Here is a 17,373-nt window from a genome sequence, read left to right as displayed (position 1 = left end):
GTGTAGTAACGGAAGTAGGGCGTTGAGCCCGCCCACGCTTCCGGAAGAGGAGCGTTGGGCTTCCGGTGTAGTAGACTCCGCGTGCGTGATTACAGTGGCGCGGCCTCCAAAGTAGAAGTGCTGGCGTCCCGGGGCTGGTGAGTACGGGCAAAGGCGACAAAGGAGGAAACGTTGTGGCTTCCAGATCTGTCCCAGGACTAGGTCCTACGGGTCCCTGCCATGTACCTGCAGTGCCAGTCCCCGCTCAGAAGCCGGCTCTGCTCGAGTGGCTCCTGTAACGTCAGGATCTGTCCCCGGGGCGTAGCTTAAGTCTCTGCCCCTGGGTCGCTTTACTCTTTGAAGCTTCAGTTTCCCCTTGTCTGAGATGAGATTTAGGGTCAAATTCCCAGCAAACTGGACCCAACTGCATTTTCCTGTTTCTCAGAAACACACATCCACTCCTGATTCCAACTCCTAGACTGCTTTGAGTTCCCCACCTCTTACACAGTCTCAAGCCTTTCTAGATTCTTACTCCCAAGTGTCTCTCAGAACCAACCCCTCTTATATTCCGTTCTCACTTATACCCAGTTCTGGTCTCATGGTTCTCTGTTGTACTGTAATTGAATCCTTCTACCCAGCGTACCTTCCTTCAGTTCTTTCTCTTCCTGTCCAATCTGTACCCTGCAGTACACATATTTTTTGACTACTGTTCTTTTACCCTACTTAAGGCTCTGACTTGCCAAAGTAAACGTTAATTTACTCATATCTAATTAAAGATCTTCCACACAAAAGCCTAAGCTCCTTTTTAAGCTTTATTCACCTTGTGGTCTAGTTGAACAGTTCTTCAAAGGCAAAAGCAGGCTTTTGAGCGGTTGTTTGACAGACATATTGCTGGTGCTTATTGAAATTGGCTTTTCCTATTCCATCCTTTTCCTCACATTCCTTCTGCTTTTCCCTTTCCATCTGTCCAAATCCTGTTCATCTTTTAACATTCAGCTCAAAGGCATCTTCTTTAGGAAGTTTGCCTCCTTTACTGAAGCCTCATTATTTTCTATGTTTTGTCAGTAGTTTATAATCTGATTTATACTTTAACTTATTTGCATAATTGTATTATCCTCTTAAAAGTATGCATGTTCTGGGGTGGGGAATAGCTCAGTGGTAAAGCAGGTGCTTAGCATGCATAAGCTCCTGGGTTCCTTCCCCAGTACCTCCATTTAAAAAAAATTTTTTTTAAATATACATATTCTTTGAAGGTAGGGGGTTATATGTTTGTTTGTGTATCTGTGACTTAACTGAAGCTGCTTAATGATATTTACTACATTGAATCTATAACTTCTTTTTCTGGAGGAAAATGTGTGGACTTGTGGTGTTGAATCAAAGACCTTTGGAAAGATAAATTATGGATTATCTGTTGCCTGGCATCAAACCATCTATTTTTTAGTCGTGAATGCTGTCTAGCACTCTGGTGCTAGAAGGCTCTATATCTTGCCTGTGGATCACAGCCTTTAGGAAATCTGATGCCAAGGTTACATCTCACCAACTCTTTGCATTGTTTTTAGGAGGCCCAAACATGGCAAACATGGAAGAAAGCTTCCCCCGAGGGGGTACAAGAAAGACCCACAAATCAGAGAAAGCTTTCCAGTACTCAGTTGAACATGACAACTTATTTGATGTAAGTGGTGTGCTTTTTTTGGTAAGACTCACTGAACACTTTCTCTCTGGTGTCCTTATGAAGAATGTGCCTTGTCTGAGAATGTATTATTTCCCAGACTGGCTTATTTTTGAAATCCACTTTTATAAACTGAACTTGTTAGAGAGTCCATACCACCACAAGGCTATATCTTTTGAAACATGGTATTTAGTATTTGAGTTTGCAGTGCTGTTGTTTCTTATTCTTAGGAACTTTGTACCATGTTGGTTAAGGATGGAGAAGAAGCAGTTTGATCATTGCATTTTAAAATGAGGTTCTTGTATATAAAATGATCATAATTTGCTTTAAAATTTGAAATCTTCACCTAGAGTAGGCTGTGCTCCAAATGCAAGAGGGAAGGGAACTAACATTTGATTGTATGGCCTTATGTCTATTTTATGTAATCTTTCCAGCTGTACTGAGAAGTAGAGATCACCATTGCATGGTGAGGAGCTGAGGCCCAGAGAGGTTATATAATTTTGCTGAAACCCCACAGCTTGTTATGGTGGAGATGACAGTTTAACTTGGGTCTTTGTGACCCCACCTTTTATTTTCGGACATTGTTCCAAATTGCTTCTTCTGGAACCCCCATGTCTATCCCAGTTAAGGGAGGAAGAACACAGGAGAGAAGGGGCTTTTGAGAACAGATTTTGAAAACGGAGCTCATATTTTAGGCAAAGGGAGCATTGGAATGGAGACAGGAATTAAAGGAATAGTTGGGAGTGGAGTGGAGTGGAGGAGTAACAAAGCAAGATCACAGAAGCTTGAGACTAGAGGGAAGGGCCAGGATTGCTGCTTTTCATTCTTTTGGATCTTTTTTCCCCCTTTAGATTTCTACTGAAGAAGAATCCACCAAAAGGAAAAAGAACCAGAAAAGACCAGCACAAGCAAAAAAGCTGAAAATTGAAAAGAGAGAAAGCAGCAAGTTTGTAAGAGAGAAGTTTGAAATCCTTAATAAGGAGGTGTGTTAAAGCTTGATTTTGTTTTAAGCAAACTCTCTGGGTTGCTTAATTAAGTTTGTATATGTTCTTCTTCCTTCCTTATTTTTCTTTCATTCTTTTCATATGTATATAACTTGTGTCTGTAGAGATTCTTCCATTTTTTTGTTCAGAATTGAGCATCATTTTCCTCAGTTATTAATCAGTGCCTGTGATCATGTTTTTGTTGTAGTTTGTTTTGTTTGTTATTCTTTTTAATTGCTGAGTCCCTCATTCCAATGTCCTCAGGGAACTTGTATTTTAGTAGATTCATAGGTTAGAACAATGAATCAAGTTAGCAGTCACTCTTATTCTGCCCTTTCGTTTTATAGACGTGGGAACTATCTCAGAGAAGTGAAGCAGTCTTATTATGTTCCTTAAATTTTTAGATAAGTCTGATCCATGTTAGTTGTAAAAAAGGAAAAAAAGTCAAATGATTCTGAAGGGATAGATTCAGATTCAGCCTACAGAAGTATTTTATTTGTCCTGTGTGCTACTTAAAAAAAAATGTTTAACTGGGTGCCAACATTAGAAAACTAAAAAATTTTGTATAAAAATTTCTGGCTTGTTAAAATTTGAAAGTGCTGACCATACAAGCTCACACTCCCTCATGTTTGTAGCCACACGGAGTAGAATAGTGATTGCACTGTTTAGACATGGCATGCACACTCCAGACTGCCATTGTCTCTGCTGGCCTGCGCCCTGTATCATGATGCCTGCCAGGCATTTGAATTTAGGTTGCTTGGAATAAAGGAAAAGGCGAGAGTGCCCAGCAGCATCCTTGGGCTGTAAACGCTGTTGTATAATTTAAGCTTTTCGTGGTGCTCAGTCAGATGCTTGATGAGTGTACTGACATATACACATGTGAATCTCCTGTGGCTTTTATATGTCAGAGTTGGGACATTGGTACCAGAAGCCTGACACCCCACCCCACCCCCAACCTCCCCAATCATTGTTCTCCTCCCTGTTGTACATATTTCACTCTTTCTCTTCTAGTCCCTATGTGAGGGGATGCGGATTCTGGGTTGCGTGAAAGAGGTAAATGAACTGGACCTGGTGATTAGCCTCCCCAATGGCCTCCAGGGGGTTGTGCAAGTGACTGAAATCTGTGATGCTTACACTGAAAAGCTGAATGAGCAGGTGGCACAAGAGGAACCTCTGCAGGTAAGGGAAACCTGGATGAAATCTGTAACTGGAAATAAGCAGTACACAAAGAGATGTAAAATTACACCTTTGCTAAGCATTAAGAAGGAAAGGTACAAGGTACCTGAGGAAAGGAAGCCTGAGTTGAGATGGAAGGATGAGGTTATGCTAGAGAAAGAAGGGAGGGAGTTGAGGCAGAAGGAGCCTGATGTGTAGCAGAGAGAAGGCCAGTGTGGCTGGAGCAGAGAGAGCAGGGGCTGGTGGTGTGTGGGAGGCTAGAGAGTTGGGTGGAGGGCAGACCGTGTTAAAGATTGGTTTTTCTAGAATCAATGGGAAACCCTTGAAATGTTCTCATTGGGTTAGGTGACATGTAGACAGCATAGAGAATAAATTGAAGAGGCACGAATATTGCTTAGAGACTAGTTACGAGGTTATTGCCATAGTCCAGTCTCTGAGATTGATGGCAGCTTGCGTTCAGGATTTACTGAGGACTGAGGAGGTAAAGTCAGTGCCTAGTGGTGGAGTTGATATGGGTGGTGAGGCTGTGAGAAGTGTCGAAAATGAGTCCTAGATTTCTGTTCAGCATGACTTGACAGTCATGCTATCCTGAGATGTGAAACCCTGAAAGGGGACCGGATTGGGAGAGATGATCGTAATTTGATTTTTTTGTTATGTTGAGTTTGAGGTGCAGTTGAGACAACCAGTAGATAGGTGATCCTGAAGCTCAAGGGAGTCTGGGGTAGAAATATGAGTGTGTGAGACTTCTTTGTATAGGTAGTAGTTGAAACTGTAAAGGGGGAGGAAGTTGCTCAGAATGAGAGGAGACTGAAAGACTGAGCCAAGAGTAAATCCTGTATTTTAATTGCTGGATAAAAGGAGGAACATGGGGCCAGAGAGGTAAAGAAGAAAATCAGTGATTAAAGGGTCTTAGAAGACGGGAGGAAATGTTTAAGAGAGAAAGAGCACCGATGTTAAATGCTTTGTAAAGGTCACGTAAGAGAAGGAGTGTAAGATGGACTGCTGGATTTAGCAACATGGAAGTCACTGATAGATTTTCTTGGGGGATGAAGTATGGAGTGAGGGCGTGGAATGCAGACTGTCGGGAGCTGAAGAGTGAGTAGGAGGTGAGGAAGTAGGAGGTGAGGAAGTAGAGACAGAAAACGTAGAGGATTCTTTTGACAAGTCATCTCTCTTTTACCCATTGTGTGGAGATGTTTGGAGGCCTTTTGCTGTAATTTAAGACTGTGACTTGGCCACAGACCCATCCTCCTTTGTGGGCGAGCAGTTACTATCTTCATCCACCTTTTGGGCTCTTTGGGATCTAAGGATAAAAAAACATTGAGCCAGAGCCGTGCAATGAATTCTCAGTTCAGGGGAAGGGTGCGTATCAAGTCTTCCTCATTTGTATTATGCAGGACCTGGTCAGCTTGCCTGAGCTCTTCTCACCTGGAATGCTGGTGAGATGTGTGGTGAGCAGTCTGAGCATCACTCAGAGGGGCAAAAAGAATATCAAGCTATCTCTGAACCCCAAAAATGTCAACAAAGTGCTGAGTGCTGAAGCCCTGAAATCCGGCATGGTACGTATCTGGGGCCAGGGAAGAGGAGCAGGCGACGTGCCTTCTCCCTTTCCTGCCTCCTTGGGTGTGTGTAGACTGCCTTTCACTTTCAGCTTAACTGTTACACATGGGGTGGGTCTTTCCCTGGGGGTGGGGGTTCTCCAGAGTGTTTTGGGCTCTTGATGGAAATTGAAGGCTTGAACCTAATCACATTACTTTGGAGGGTAGACAGGGAAAGCAAGTCCAAGATGTGCTGGTAGGAAAAAAAAATGCCTCCAAGGAAATCTTAGTAAGGGTGAGAAGGAGTTCCTTGAAGTACCTTATCTTACCAAGACTTCTTCACAGATAAGCCTTAAGCCATTGGCATTTGGGGTGTATGCTTGAGGACTGCTCTCTGAGAACAAGAGACAGGGTAGACAGGGCAGTGAGTCTGTCAGTTGTACTAACAGGTAGTCTGCCACTGAACCTCCCGGTCCTGTAGAGATTCAGGGGAAATTCATCCTCGCTCAGCACCTCCAAGTTAAGTAGGTACAAAACACACTCATGAACTATACTCACTTGAGAGGAAGGAGATCAATATGATTTTGTAACGTTTGGTTAGAAGCAGTGGAGTTTGGGACAGGCCCTAAAAGTTGAGTAAAAAGGGAAATAAAAGTAAGCCAAGTTGTAGGAAATTGACAGGTGCTGAGAAGCTGCTGTTTGATAGGTGCTGTTCCAAAGAAATTTTTATAGCAACCCTGTGAGGCTGATAGAGATCCTTCTTGTATGTCTGAGAAAATAGACTGAAAAAGGTTTAAGTGGCCAAAGACCAAATAGCTCATAAGTGTCAGAGCCAGATTTGAATGCCACAGTGCCTCCCATGAAATATAAAGGAGGTTGGCAAGATTTTTTTTTTTTTAATGTCTTGGAGGTGCTTAGAAAAGTCATGATGACAGAAGAGTAGTAGTTCTGAATTCTCATTAGTCATGGCACTGGGAGTGACCGTGCAAGGCTGTCTGGTTTATCTCTCTTTGTATAACATGAAAGCCTTTCCTGTCTTTTGAAAATCCTCCAGTGGAGAGACCTCCACTTCTGTCATTCCATTATTCAACTCTTCACTGTCTGGAAACCATAAGATCCTCCAAATCCTGGGAGAATTAAGATGTCTTTTACTCTTCTATTCTCTAGTGGGATTGAGGGGTTTTTTCCTTTTCTTTAAAAAAATTTTTTTTAAATTGAAGTATAATTGAGGCACAATATTATGCATGTTACAGGTGTACAATATAGTGACACAGTTTTTATAGGTTATACCCCATGTATAGTTGTAATAAAATATGACGATATTCCCTGTGTTTTAGGGATTGAGGTTTTTTGGGTTTTTTTTTTTTTTTTTTTTTAAGTAAAGACTGGTGACTGAACCCAGGACCTCTTGCATGCTAAGAACACACTCTACCATTGAGCTATATCTACCCCTACTCCCTGGATTGAGGTTTAAAGTTAAAGTGGAAGGCTGCGTGGGATTATGGGATGATGTATGGAGATTGATGGTGGGAGCAGTCATGTTTGGTAATGGATGTTTGTTCATATATCCTTTGACCTTTGACTTTTGAACTTTGGAGAATGCTTTTTCTTCCTCCAGCTGCTCACAGGCACTGTGTCCAGCCTGGAAGACCATGGCTACCTAGTGGACATTGGTGTTGGTGGGGCCAGAGCTTTTCTGCCACTGCAGAAAGCCCAGGAGTACATCCGACAGAAGAACAAAGGTGAGGGGATGAAGAGGGGCCGGTACATGGTTGTGTGGGGATTATATTTAGATGCCACTTCGGTAAGTAAAATGACGGAGTGGTGACCTTAAAGGCTGCTTGGCTTTGCTAAAATCAGCTGTTAATCTTAGCTGGTAGAAAAGGGAAGAGGTGTCAAGGGTCAGGAATGGCAGTCTTACTAAGATCTGATGGACCAGTTTCACTTTTGCTCACTTAGAAGATTCCACTGGAATTTGGGTCCTCAAAGCCTCTGAAGCAGCACTCTCCTGCCTTGTTGAGGTTTCCATACTTTTGCGTCACTTTGCTCCCTTCTTGTAGTTGGTCTCTGAGAGCCTGGGCACATGGGGAGTGTTGCACGGTAACCAGGCAGGTGGGCCATGGATCCTTCAGGTATTGCTTGAGCTCAAGTTAGGAGTCCTTCTCATAGAGGTATTTTCCTTTTGGGGGTTGGGCTTGCAGGTGCTAAATTGAAGGTGGGTCAGTACCTGAACTGCACCATTGAAGAGGTGAAAGGCAACGGGGGAGTTGTTAGTCTGTCTATTGGTCATTCAGAAGTTTCTGCTGCCATTGCCACTGAGGAGCAAAACTGGACCCACAATAACCTGCTGCCAGGATTGGTGGTCAAAGCCCAGGTACAGAAGGTAAGCCATTCATTGTTACTGCTATTTTCTAAGGTAAAAATCATTTTTATTGAAGTAGTGTGTGCACACAGCCTAAACTGTGCTGTCCAGTAGGGTGGCACTGGTCCCATGTGGCCATCAAGCACTTGAAATGTAGCCAGTAGCACATGTTGAAATAATATTTTGGATATATTGGGTTAAATAAACTACTAAAATAAATTTCATCTGTTTCTTTGCAGTTTTTATAATGTGACTGTTAGGTAACTTGAAATTACGTATGTGGCTTATATTTCTGTTGGACAGTGCTGATCTAAAAGATCAAATGGTATTGAAAGGCTTATAATGAAGAACTGTCTCATCCCATCTAACCCCCGTCTTTAATTCTTTTAGCTTATCTTTTGAAATTTACCCCCACAGTTCTAAGTAATAAGCTTCTGCTGTATCTCATGGTTTATCACTTTTAGGCATTGAGTTTTAACTTCTTATCAAGGTAGGTGAAGTTTTGGCTCTCTTATGCTTCCCTTCCCTTCCCCCAACCTTTCAACAGGGGTCCAGAAAAATTTTGATTAAATCATTATTCAGTGTTTAAATTATTGTGACTACATAAATATATTTACTTGCTGAGCTGGGTAGTATTTGACTCTTTCTTGAACAGCTTTTTTTCCTGAAGTTGGTAATCAGCTTTGTTTTTGTTGTTTGCTGAATTCTCTTCCTATACCTTTCACTGTTTCTATTTTCTGTATCTTCAGGCCCTTTAGATAATCCTTGTTACTTTTTTTCCCCCAACCTGGAGATCCTTTTACTGTCATCCTGCTCTAATCTGGACTGGTTGCTCTATAGGGCTTCTGCATAGTTGATGCCCAAGGACTTCCCGTCACTGTCATCCTGGATCCTTCCCCATTCCCCTGTATTGGGTTTTTTTTTGAGGGGAAGGGAGGTAATTAGGGGTTTTTATTTTTCTTTAGTGGAGGTACTGGGAATTGAACCAGGACCTCATGCATGCTAAGCATGCGTTCCACCACTGAGCTGTACCCTTCCCAACTCACTCCCCTGTATTGCATAGAGCCTTCTTTTTCTTTTCCAGTGGGATTTTTTTATATTTTTGGTTGTACATGTATTATATTTTTGGTTGTACGTGTATTTTACCAGTTTCGTGGGGTTGCCTTAACAAAGGACCACAAACTAGGTGGATTAAAGCAACAGAAACTTATTGTCTCACAGTTCCTGGAAGGTAGAAGCCTGGAATCAAGGTTTTGGCAGGCTGTGTGCCCTCCAACACCGGCGGGGGAACCATTGCTTGCCTCTTTCTGGCTTCTGGTGGTTTGCTGGCATTCTTTGGCATGCAGCTGCATCGCTCTAATGCTGGGATAGAGCCTTCTTTGATTCCGTGTATTCCTCTTTTTTAGTTTATTTTAATGTATCACATTCTCCAGACGCACTCTCAGAAAAGCACATGGGAGGTTACTTTCTTGACCTAATGTATTTTGGAATTCCCGAGACCACTCCCAGGTTCGATGATTCACTGGGAGGACTCAACAGGACTCAGCATTGAGTGGTGCTCACAGCTATGATTTATTACAGTGAAAGGAGGCAAAGCAGAATCAGCAAAGGGAAAAGGCCCATGGAGCAAAGTCCCAAAGAAACCAGCTGCAAGCTTCCAAGAGTCCTCTCCCAGTGGAGTCACAAAGGCTGTATTTAATTCCTCTAGCAGCAAGTTACGACAACACATGTGAATATTGTCTACCAGCAAAGTTCATTTGAGAGTTTTTATTGGGGCTGGTCACATAGGCACCCTCTGCCTTGCATGTACCAAAATTCAAACTCCCATAAAGAATTCGAGTGTTTAGCATAAACCTTATTGTTTGCACAAATAGTTTAGGTACAGTGAGCCACTTAGTTCTAGGAGCAGTGGGAACCCTCCCGAAATCTAAGTTCCCAGACACCAGCCCAGGGCAGGCTTTTCTAAGGATCACAGTCTAAGGCCTGCTAATTTAACTCTTTTCTGCACACCTACTATATCTGAAAACATCTTTATTCTGCTCTAACATGTGGTGGATCATTAAGCTGGGTTTAGAATTCTAGGTCAAAAATAACTCAGAATTTTGAAGTCATTGTTCCCATTGTCACTTGTTCTCTGGTGCTATTGAAAAGTCTGATGTTATTTTGATTTCCCTTCCTTTGTATGTTCAAGGATCTTGTCTTTATCCCTTTTATTTTAAAGTTCACAATGATGTGCTTTGGTATGGCTCTCTGTCCATTTATTTGTGCTGCAGACCTATAATCCAGAAATGCAGATCCTTCAGTTCTACAAAAGTTTTTTGTATTGTTGGGTGTTTTTTTTTTTAAATTTTAAATCAAGATATAGTTTACATATAGTAAATTCACCCTTTTAAACTGTATAGTTTAATGGTTTTTTAGTGCATTCACAAGGGTGTGCAGGTATCACCACTGTTTAATTCCAGAACATGTTCATCACTCCAGAAAGAAACCTGGTACCCATTGGTTGTCACTCTACATTCATCCCTCTGTTGAGCCTCTGGCAACTACTAATCTAGTTCTATCTCTGAATTTGCCTATCCTGGATATTTCATATAAATTGAACCATACAGTATGTGGCCTTTTGTGTCTAGTTTCTTGCACTTAGCATATTTTCAAGGTTCATCTATGTTGTAGCAGGTGTCAGTGATTTATTCCTTTTAGGGCTGAATATTGTGCCATCGTATGGAGTCAGTGGACGTTTGGATTGTTCCCACTCTTGGCTATTGTGAATAATGCTGCTATGGAATTTGTGTACAAATTTTTGTGAGGGCGTATGCCTTCATTTCTCTTGGGTATAGATCTAGGAATGGAATTGTTGGGTCATATGGTAACTCAGTGTTTAACTTTTTGAGGAACAGCCTAAGTGGCTGCAATGTTTTCCATCCCCACCAGCAGTACAAGGGTTCCAGTTTCTCTCCATTCTCGCGAACATTTATCCTTCTTTTTATCATAGCCATATTAGTTGGTGTGAAGTAGTATCTTGTGATTTTGGTTTGCATTCCTCTGGTGATTAGTGATGCTGAGCATCTTTTCCTGTGTTTATTGGCCATTTATATATCTTTGGAGAAATAGCTATTCAGGAGTCCTTTAACCACTTAAAAATTTTTAAAAATGGTATAAGGGTTCTTTATATATTCTAGATCCTAGCCCCTTATCAGATCTTTTAAAATTTTTAATATAATTTTCTTTTTCTGAATTTTTTTTGGGGTGGTATATGTACTGGTACTGAGGATTGAACCCTGGACCTCATTCATACCTAAGCACACACTCTACCACTTGAGCTTTACCCTCCCCCGGAATTTTCTTTTTCTGGAACTCCTATTAATATGATGTTAGCCTTAATGAATCAGTTTTCTAATTTTCTTACTTTTTCTTCTCTTTGGTTTGATACATGCATACATTTATGTATATCCTGCCTTCTGGGAGAGTCTCCCAACTTAAACTTTCCATTCTCCATTGAGTTTTTGTTTTGACCACCATAGTATGAGTAAGGCACTAAAAAACTGCTAAGAGGTCTGTGTGCCTGGATGGGACTTCTTGACTGGCTGACTTCACTCTCAGGATCGGGAGACTAGCTGACTTTTTTTGAGCAACCTCCAGGTGTCATTGTTAAAAGTCTTCTCTGGCATATTAGATTTCTCTAGAAAGGATCTCTTCTGACTCAGGAGGGTGTAAGTCTGGCTGTTAAGAGCTAGATGGGAGAAAGGTGGTATGTCTGTATATCTAATAATCTATATAATATTCAGAATTTTTCTTAATCCATGTTTTCATGGTTTGCCCTATTCTGTGTTTTGAGTCTGGCGCATTTTCTGTGGTGATGGGAGAGAGGTGGACCCTGCAGTTTGAGGAGAGGACCTGGGGAATCTGACTTAGTTTCCCTGATTTCAATCAACCACTTCATTGCTCTCTTTTGATGTGTTTGTCACCTCTAATTTCTTAGCTTTGAGAGGCTCTATAGGGTGATTTGGTCATGGTCAGTATCTCCCTTCTGTAAGCATTTGGGTTGTACCTTCTTTGTCAGGGCACATCACCAAGTTAGTGACAATTTGTCCACGTTGTCAGGCTGGCAGTTCCTTGGGGATCCTTGTTACAAGGCACCTTCCATCCCACTGGGAAATCCCAAGAGTGGAAGACTGCTGTCCTCTCGGGCTGGAAGGGAGGTGAGCCTCCTGAATAGAGGGACACCCTGTGCCAGGAGTTGCCTTGCCATTTGATTTTATAGGAAGAGAGATGATACAGGTTAGCAGGGGGAGGAGAGACACACAGTTATCATGGAAAGTGTGGCACTGAGTGCTTAGTATGAATGATATCTTGAACATTCTTGGTTCTTTCACAGAGATTTTTTTTATAACTGGTTCTGTTTATTTCTAGGTGACTCCACTTGGCCTTACACTGAAATTTCTCTCATTCTTCACTGGCCTGGTTGACTTTATGCACCTGGATCCCAAGAAAGCTGGAACATACTTCTCAAATCAGCCAGTAAGAAATGTTGCACTTACCTTTTCTTGATTTCAGTTGTGTCCCAGTCAGCTGTCGATTATCAGCAGTGAGCTATGGTCAGGTCCTGGGAATGCGTGTGGACAGATGTCAGAGAGGCGGAGAGGGGAGTGAAGTGTTGTGGAAGGGCCACGAGAGACCACCAGTGGTTACTTCTGGGGCCTGCGATTAGAGAAGGAGCATATGGAGAAGAAGGCAACTTGTCGTTTTTATTTCATGTTCTTCCATATGGTTTGACTTCTTGTCTTTTCTTTGGTAATGAATCTTTTGCTTATATAATGTAAAGTGTTTTGGAAGAGTATTTAACATAGGAGAACAAGATATATGTTTAAGTAGAAATATATAGTTTAAAAAATACTGTAACATAGATTTAGTTTTTTTTAAAAAAAATCTTAAAAAGAGTGCACCTGGTTAAAATACTGGACAATTATGCAGTCAGGCATTAGTGATTAAGTCTGGGTGATTTTTCTACCCTTATTTAAATATTCAAATTTTCTACAATGAACATGGATATTTGAGAAGAAAATCTCAATATATGTTAATCAGAGTTTTATTAGAAATCCCCAAATAATTTATTTTTTAACAGTAACACGTGCTAGTGGAAGCTGTAGAAGCTTTGTTGTGTGTGTAGTTTTTTTTTTTTCAGTAAAAGTAGGTTTTCCCAACACCTAGTGATAGTATTGTTAACTTTCTGGTGAACCTCCTTCTAGTAATTTTTTTCCTTATAGTCATATTTGTGTACAGAGTTGAGACATTTTACATGCAATGACCTTATGATCAGAGTAGACTGTTTCTGCTGTGTTTCAGAGGAGCTTCTGACGTAGTGACGCCAGTACATGGCTTCTGTTGCTTGTATATTATTAGCCTCATGGTGTTGAGGAGACCTGGTATATATTTTCCTGGTCTTGAATAAGCATTGGTTCAGTCGGACATAGTTCCTCTGGGATATCATTTGAACTTTCCACATGCTGCATGATTGCATGAGCTGATTTTATTTAAATTTTTCTTTCTACTTTTTTTCTTTTTTTAATGGAGGTACCAGGGATTGAACCCAGGACCTCGTGCATGCTGAGCATGTACTCTACTACTGAGCTATTTCCATCCCCCAACACAAGGTGATTTTAGTACTTCTGTCTATAGCTTGGCCAGCGTATGGAGAATCTTGACCCTCCCAAAAAGTCCTCTCCAGAGTGTCTTATCTCCAGTGTGCTTTGTCCTGCTCATTATGCCCTTTTCCTCGTTTAGGTAAAGGCCTGTGTCCTCTGTGTCCATCCTCAGACCAGAGCTGTGCGGCTGAGCCTGCGCCCCATCTTCCTGCATCCTGGGCGCCCACTCCCTCGACTCTCTTGCCAGCAGCTGGGAGCTGTGCTGGATGATGTTCCTGTCCAGGACTTTTTCCCCAACACTGGGGCCACCTTCAGGCTGAAGGATGGGGCTCTGGCCTATGCCTGGGTAAGGAGGCTCTTTGCTTCATTGAGATGTTACCCAGAAGGACTTTTGGGGTCCTTTAGTTAGAGCAATTATTTTAACAGGTAATCAGAGTACTGTTTTCAGGGTAGGTGATAAAGGTTTTGAGTCATCTCTATGTCTGATTTAATGTCTGATTGCCCCAGACTGTTGTCTCTGTTTTGTTCTTAATCACTTCATACTTTGTAGCTCAGCCATCTCTCCAACTCTAAGAAACTCTTCAAACCTGAGACCTTCAAGCCAGGAAACACTCACAAGTGTAGAATCATTGACTACAGCCAAATGGATGAACTCGCTTTACTCTCTCTGCGGACGTAAGTCTGTCATTAACTCACATGAGGTGTAGAGGTGTGCCCCTGTGTGGGTGCATGGTCACAGTGTCTCCTGGCCTTGCTTGGTGACGGTTTCCTTTCTTGCCAGCATGATTTTGGTAGCTCTGAATTTTAGGCAGCCTCTACCCTAGTTTTTAAATCTTGTATTTGCGTTTTGTTCTAGGTCTATTATTGAAGCTCAGTTCCTTTGGTATCATGACATCAAACCTGGGGTCTTGGTAAAGGTAAGACCTCAGGTGTATAATTAGATACTCCCCCACTTTCAGACAGTCTTTAGTTCACAGGTTAACTGTCAGCTTATTAGTCTTCATGTGAACACTTTTAAAGTCATGCTCCTTGCTTCTGCCTGCTAACTGGAATTTGTTTTTCTTCCCTTGGGTAACTTGTAATTAATTTTAAGGTAAAGTCTTGCTAGCACCTCCCAACTACACAGAGGCAGTAGGTCATCAATTTTGGGATTCGGTGGTGTTTATTAGTCCAGGTCAAAGTTCTATGATACTTGAGACACCTGGGATGTTAGTAAAAAGCCAGTTCCAGTTGCCTCTCCTGTCCAACCACTTAGCCCCAGTGGAAAGCTCCTCTTCATATGGAGTTCATTCCTTAGGAGACCCAGTCCCTTCCATTGGAGAATGTACTTGTAAGGCAGACAGAAAGAACATGCTCATACATAAAGATGTGAAGTTTCTCATAAATAAATCCTACTGCCTCTGGATCAGTGTGGGGTGGGTGCTTTGCCCCCATGAGATCTGGAATAGCAGGCCCAGTTAGCCCAGGAAGGTGGCATTCGAAAGAGAGGTGTGAGATGCTGTGTTGTAAGTAGTGTAGGAAAGACCATTCTTAAGGCATCATGGCATCTTTTCCTTGGACTCTCTAGGGCACGGTGCTGACCATAAAGCCATACGGGATACTGGTGAAGGTGAGCAAGCAAGTCAGAGGCCTGGTACCCCCTATGCACCTGGCTGACATCCTTATGAAGAATCCAGAGAAGAAGTACCACATTGGGGATGAAGTCAAGTGCCGGGTGAGCCTCCTGAAGGGTCTTTGTTGGGGTTTTGGCCAGATGGGAAGAGAGCAGTGCTTCTCAGCTGGAGTTTCTGCATCTTTCCACAAAATGGCCACATATCGTCTGCAGGGCTGTGCCTGGCATTGGAAAGAGAAAACCAGGTTCCTGCCCTTTATAATTGTGTAGTATAATTGAGAGTTAAAATAACCATACACGAAGAGAGCAGGCCCACATGGTTTGGCGTAGGCTGTACGCTGTGGTCATATTTCACAAAGGGGAGGTGAGGGTAAGCTGGGGCGGTAAGAATCATTGATAATGATGATCAGTAGCAGCTATCAGGTATCATGTGCCAGTTGCTATGCTAGGCACGTAACATGCATTATTTCATTTAATCCTTAAAACAGCTCTGTAAAGGGAATACTGTTACCCTCATGTTGTAGGTGGGGAAATTAAAGCTTAGGAAAGCCAAGTATCTTGCCCAAGCTCACACAGCTAATAAATGGCAGAACCAGTTTTCAAATTGATCTCTATATGACAATAATGTCTTCTAGATTTCTGACAGAGGTGGGACATGAACTGGAAAGGAGGGTGGGTAGGATTTGGAAGGTTGAGGAGGAGGAATGGATTTGTCAGGCACAGAAATAGCCCCCAAAAAGCTACCAAAACTTGAGTGTTTCATGACAAAGACTTGGATCTTCAGAGAAGCTTCCTGAAGTTGTGAAGATTAAATGCGATAGTACATAGTAGTTAAGGCTGGGTATGTGCAGGCACTCAGAATGTTAGAATTTTCTTATTTTCATTTTATTTCATTATTGAGTCAGCAAAGGTATTGATTACTTATTGGTACAAAATTTCATGCTAGTGGGGTCAGGAGGTTGGAAATAGAGGAATTTCTCTGCCCTCAAGGAAATGACCTGAGGAATGAGAGGTGGTTGGATCTCTCAGTGTTAGTTTATAGCTAGCACACAACAGTATGGAGGTGGAAACTGGCTCAGTCATTCATTCTGTTAGACAAGATGCGGTGGGGAGAGCGCTAAGGCAGAGCAGAAGTAGCCGACACAGGACTCTGAGGGTGCATGGGATAATGAGTGTTGCCCTAGGCCCAGGAGGGAACTTAGGGGAGGAAGTACATTTGAGATAGAGATGAATGCTGCCTAGATTGTCACTCAGCAGGAAGCAGGGAGGCTCTGTGGCTGAGATTATTCTCAGAGGGGAAGAGATAGCAGGTTCTTAGGGACTGACTATGGCCTTTGGTCTTGAGGGGGTCAGGGACTCTCTTGATAGCAGATAACTTGATGATGGCCGATATCCTTCCCTAGGTTTTACTTTGTAACCCTGAAGCCAAGAAGCTGATAATGACCCTGAAGAAGACCCTGGTTGAATCCAAACTGCCTGCCATTACCTGCTATGCTGATGCCAAGCCTGGGCTGCAGACACATGGCTTTATCCTCAGGGTCAAGGACTATGGCTGCATTGTGAAATTCTACAATGATGTGCAGGGACTGGTGCCCAAGCATGAGCTCAGTGCCGAGTATGTCCCTGACCCAGAGAGTGTCTTTTACACTGGCCAGGTAACCCTTTCCCTAGACAGGCTCCTACCCTTGGAGACCCCATGAACACAGATTTGGAGTAGGGGGTCTACTTTTTAAGGGATGTGGAAAGAGAGAGCGTGGGGCCTAGTGGACCTGAGCCAGCTAAATGGAGGAGGTGGGAACGGAACAGAGAGAAACCCTCAACAGGGTTCAGTGGAAGCTGGAAACAACAGACATCAGGCCCTCAACCTGGAAGAAATTAGTCTTTACCTACAATGCGCTGGTGTCCGTCCTATCACAAATTATTCTGAGGCCACTGTCACCACAAGGGGGTGCTGCCATAAAACTAGTGAGTCTGGGTCTGTCTAGGAATAATAATTTTTTAAAACTGGGGGTTGTACCAAAAAAAATTTATTCATGTCTTTTTTTTTCACCCTAAAAACTGACTTGTGGGGGTTCTATGTAGCCCTCAGTACGTTTCTTTTCACTGCCTTCTGATCTGATCCGGGGTCTTGGTGGATCGCCCAGGGCCTCTGCGGCACTTGTTGGGGGCAGCTCTCTCCAGGGCCTGGAAGGCCTGCTGGGGGCAGTTGGCCAAGCAGGTGTGGTTTCTCACCAGGTGGTGAAGGTTGTGGTGCTGAGCTGTGAGCCATCCAAAGAGAGGATGCTCTTGTCATTTAAGCTGTCAAGTGATCCAAAGAAAGAGTGTGCGGGACACAGTCAGAAAAAAAGAAGAGCCATTAACGCCGGGCAGGTACCTGGACTTCTCCAGACGAGTTATTTTAGTTACTTGTCA

At 42.7% G+C, this 17,373-nt stretch overlaps 1 protein-coding gene across 3 annotated transcripts in view; it reads left to right on the top strand.

Moving 5' to 3' along the window:
• The first annotated feature begins 52 nt into the window (after positions 1-52).
• Positions 53-17,373, top strand: part of PDCD11 (programmed cell death 11) — a 40,669-nt gene continuing 23,348 nt past the window's right edge. For 2 of the 3 annotated variants that reach the window (XM_032491012.1, XM_006182984.3), the window contains exons 1-14: positions 53-137; positions 1,539-1,651; positions 2,500-2,631; positions 3,643-3,810; positions 5,205-5,366; positions 6,964-7,087; positions 7,547-7,728; positions 12,118-12,225; positions 13,489-13,695; positions 13,900-14,024; positions 14,206-14,266; positions 14,917-15,063; positions 16,365-16,616; positions 17,197-17,331. In XM_032491012.1, the coding sequence (XP_032346903.1) occupies positions 1,550-1,651; positions 2,500-2,631; positions 3,643-3,810; positions 5,205-5,366; positions 6,964-7,087; positions 7,547-7,728; positions 12,118-12,225; positions 13,489-13,695; positions 13,900-14,024; positions 14,206-14,266; positions 14,917-15,063; positions 16,365-16,616; positions 17,197-17,331 (1,905 nt within the window). In that variant the 5' untranslated portion in view covers positions 53-137; positions 1,539-1,549. The remainder of the gene's footprint in view (positions 138-1,538; positions 1,652-2,499; positions 2,632-3,642; positions 3,811-5,204; positions 5,367-6,963; positions 7,088-7,546; positions 7,729-12,117; positions 12,226-13,488; positions 13,696-13,899; positions 14,025-14,205; positions 14,267-14,916; positions 15,064-16,364; positions 16,617-17,196; positions 17,332-17,373) is intronic. The other variant, XM_032491013.1, reaches the window with a different exon arrangement.

Source organism: Camelus ferus, chromosome 11 (assembly GCF_009834535.1).
Source record: "Camelus ferus isolate YT-003-E chromosome 11, BCGSAC_Cfer_1.0, whole genome shotgun sequence".
Taxonomy (NCBI): Eukaryota; Metazoa; Chordata; class Mammalia; order Artiodactyla; family Camelidae; genus Camelus; species Camelus ferus.
This window is presented reverse-complemented; position numbering and strand designations above follow the sequence as displayed.